The 3,624-nt window shown below is 36.5% G+C and overlaps 1 protein-coding gene across 1 annotated transcript in view; it reads left to right on the plus strand.

Moving 5' to 3' along the window:
• Positions 1-2,857, plus strand: part of LOC107728409 (kinesin-like protein KIF15) — a 62,224-nt gene extending 59,367 nt beyond the window's left edge. The window contains exons 33-34 of the mRNA XM_016538570.1: positions 1,298-1,429; positions 2,772-2,857. Of these exons, the coding sequence (XP_016394056.1) occupies positions 1,298-1,429; positions 2,772-2,837 (198 nt within the window). The 3' untranslated portion in view covers positions 2,838-2,857. The remainder of the gene's footprint in view (positions 1-1,297; positions 1,430-2,771) is intronic.
• Positions 2,858-3,624: the final 767 nt, after the last annotated feature.

The raw sequence follows: 3,624 nt of genomic DNA on the forward strand, positions 1-3,624 counted from the left end.
CTCTCTCCCTACCGTTAAGTAACTTGTGCATTGTTTTACTTGTTTTTGACGTATCCGACCGAACTACAAACTTTCCAGTGATGTCTGTGAGAAAGGTATATTCACTCGACAAGCTCGCGCATCTGCGCCGCCGCGCGCTCAATCCACTCAGCGTGCTCTGCTTATCCGCTCACGCACATCAGCTATACAGGCGTTAATACTGAATGTTTAACATTATATTCATTGCATACATATACTTCGTAGACATCTTTAATCTCTAATAACTCCATTCTGCTGTCTGTTGTTCTGTTGTCTGTGTTTCTTTGTCTGAATGGCACTAATCACATGCTGTGTGGTATCGGCGTTTGGCATCGGGGCATTTTAATGAGTACGAGTACAGGAGCTCAGTATCGGGCCCGATACCGATACCAGTATCTGTATCGGTGCTATCCCTACTTGTAACTGCAAACAATTACTTTTTTTTTTATTTATGTATATTAAATACCGGTAAATATAAGGAAACCTTTACAAACATAAACATTATTTAGCCTATTTAGTTCTCTTCAGTCCACAACAAATCCTTTACATGTAACGATATTACAGAACAAGAATGACAAAATAATCAGCTATAAAATTATATATTAAACTATAATATAAAAAAAAATCACGCTATAAGCTAGTGGCATTTATTATAAACTGTTATAAAATTATAATCAATTATAAACAGCACGCAAACGTCAAGCAAAGTTGAAACGGCATTGCGCTCACGAGCCTCTCTCATTCGACAAGAATCCAAATGTTTCCATTTTTGCCATATTTGTATTATTTGGTTGCTAAACCATTATTCATCATGTAGCCTAAACAAGGCTTTATACTTCACTCATGTTCTAATATCCGCGTAAAATCCTTCACATGCGCAAACATGTTTGTTTGGGCGCTGCACACTGATTTCACAGCGGACCTTTAAAATAAACACTAACTTTTATGTTTGGTTTGACTGCATTTTAGTTTGATGATGAATGGCTGAAAAGTCAAGCAACTCTAGAACTAATTGTGTGTGTGTGTGTGTGTTTTTTTCCTTTTGTTAATCTGTTAATTATATTAGAGCCTATTATATATTTTGTGTGGGTCCTATTTATTTTATTCCTTTTATAGACCTTATAGGCAAAAATGTATTTTAAATCCGACCCTGAATATATCGTATCTTATGTTATAAGATGCTGTCAATTCTGAATAGTGAGGGAACTTAAAGGGAACACTGCTTTTAAGTGCATGTAAATGTAAACTCCTTCATTTGAACCCTAGTGGTGTCTTGCAGGACATCGAGGTTCTGAGAAAGCAGGTGGACCATCTGACCGAGGAGAATGGGAAGCTGTTGGGTCATCAGAACCCCAAGCAGAAGATTGAGTACCTGGTCAAACTGAAAAAGGAGATCACCAGACTGCAAGAAGTCAGTATGAACATACAGTCTCTGGTTTGAGAAGGTTGTACGTTTAAATAGAAAAAAATCATAACACTTAAATTGGCAGCTGTATTCCTGCTATATAGTTGAAAAAAATATTTTTTAAGATTAAGGTATGTTTTTTTTTTTTTTTTTTTTTTAAACCCTTTCATAACGACAGATACCTCGATTCTGAATGAATCAGCCGATTGAATGAATGACTAATGACTAAAACAGTCCTTTACTGTCATCTACTGCTGGTTTGGTTTCATATTTAAAAGTATTGCATTTTTCCCAACATTTTTAACTTGTATGTTCAAAAATATTTAAAACATTCATCTTATAAAATTATTTATGCATTTGAAATGTGGTGTAAATGCATTTATGGCACCTCAGCTTCATTAAACAGTCTGTGTGAATACATCTAATGCCACTTCAGATGCAGCTTCTGTTTCCTCTGCAGTGAAAAGATGGAGTTTGTTGATAGTATGCGCACTCTAATGTGAACATTAATTGGGGGGGTGTGCGCCCCCAGGCCCATCTACACATGGTTTATATTCCGAACTGTCACCTTTTTGACCTCTTGTGAGTTTGCAGGTATGCATTAGGGATCTATTGTTTCGTTTCAAAAGCGTCATCGCACCGAACATTCACTCCGAATTTCACGTTCAATGTGAAAAGGCCTTAAAGGGTGCGTTCTGCACCTGCATGAGAGGAATTAGCCGTCTATATTAGAAGCTACCAATAGTATATCTCCGTCATTTAAAATGAGAAACCGAAACGAGGATATACGAGATAAATGCAGATATACGAAACGTAAACAAAGCAGTGCTAGCTTACCATTTTGAATATCAGTTGTGTTGATAACAGTCTTCATTTTAAGCGGCTCATGTTATGAAAGTATTCACATATTGGAATGCTAATGGGTAACATTAGAACAGCCTTCTGTCTGTGCCGCCTGCATTTACTTACTAGTTTTCATCACTTTCACTTTAATTCTCGAGCACTGACTCGTTCGCTAGACTGAACATCCAATCAGAGCTCTCACTCGCGTCGACGGCCCTGAAACTGATTTAACATGTTGAATCGGGCAGCATGGTGGACCAAACAAACTATCTTGACAGACGCTCACCTTGGTGTGTCCCAGGCTGAACTAGTTATTGACTCGTATTATAAATGTTCCATTTGTTTCCATGAATCAGCTAAAAACAAAGTCTACATCTGAATTAAAGTAGAAGTAACTGTTAAAGCATCTCTCTTAACTCATTCATGCTCCCAATATGGGGACGATTTGGCAAACTAATGACTTGCTGTTTTGGGATGTTATCAAATCTGTCTTTGGTGTTTTCAGGAGAATGGCAAACTCAGACAGTGTCTTCATATGGAAGAAGAAAGTCCTAACAACACAGGCCTATAACATGCTCACCCTGAACACGCTTGACCTTAAAGCTAAATGATTAGATTCCATCATTTTAAATGTTTTAATTAAAATTTTGGATTTGTCTGATTATTTATGTTTGATTGTGTCATTGTGTCTTCAATTTTGATTATATTTTTTTTAATTCCCTTTTCTGTTCTAAATGTTAGCTCTTTGTATACAGTTTATTAATTGTAATTTTTTTTTAAAGAAATTAAAGCAACTCTTCAAAAAAATAGTGTATCTACTATTTTCGAGTACTACTATTTATTCCTAACAAACCATACATCAATGGAAAGCTTATTTATTCAGCTTTCAGATGATGTATAAACCTCAATTTCGAAAAATTGACACTTAAAGGGATAGTTCACCCAAAAATGAAAATGTGATGTTTATCTGCTTACCCCCAGGGCATCCAAGATGTAGGTGACTTTGTTTCTTCAGTAGAACACAAACAGAGATGTTTAACTCCAGCCGTTGCAGTCTGTCAGTCGTATAATGCATGGCAATGGTAACAAAAATGAAGCGCGCTCACACTGAGAGCCTGTCAAAAAGCGCCTGATTATTGGACTCAGTTGTCTTTCGCGTCTAATACTGTCAAAACACACAAGGTTTACATATAAACACAGTTGGTTATGTCTAAAATGAAAGTAAAAAGTTGGGAGAGAAACGCGTGCAGCTCTTAAAGGGACAGTAGATACTAAACATGCTGCCGACTGTCATTAAAGGGACAGTTCACCCCCCAAAAAATTAAATTTCTGTCATTATTTACAAACTCACATTTTGT

This window comes from Sinocyclocheilus rhinocerous, unplaced genomic scaffold, assembly GCF_001515625.1.
Source record: "Sinocyclocheilus rhinocerous isolate Xijiao unplaced genomic scaffold, SAMN03320098_v1.1 scaffold126, whole genome shotgun sequence".
Classification (NCBI taxonomy): domain Eukaryota; kingdom Metazoa; phylum Chordata; class Actinopteri; order Cypriniformes; family Cyprinidae; genus Sinocyclocheilus; species Sinocyclocheilus rhinocerous.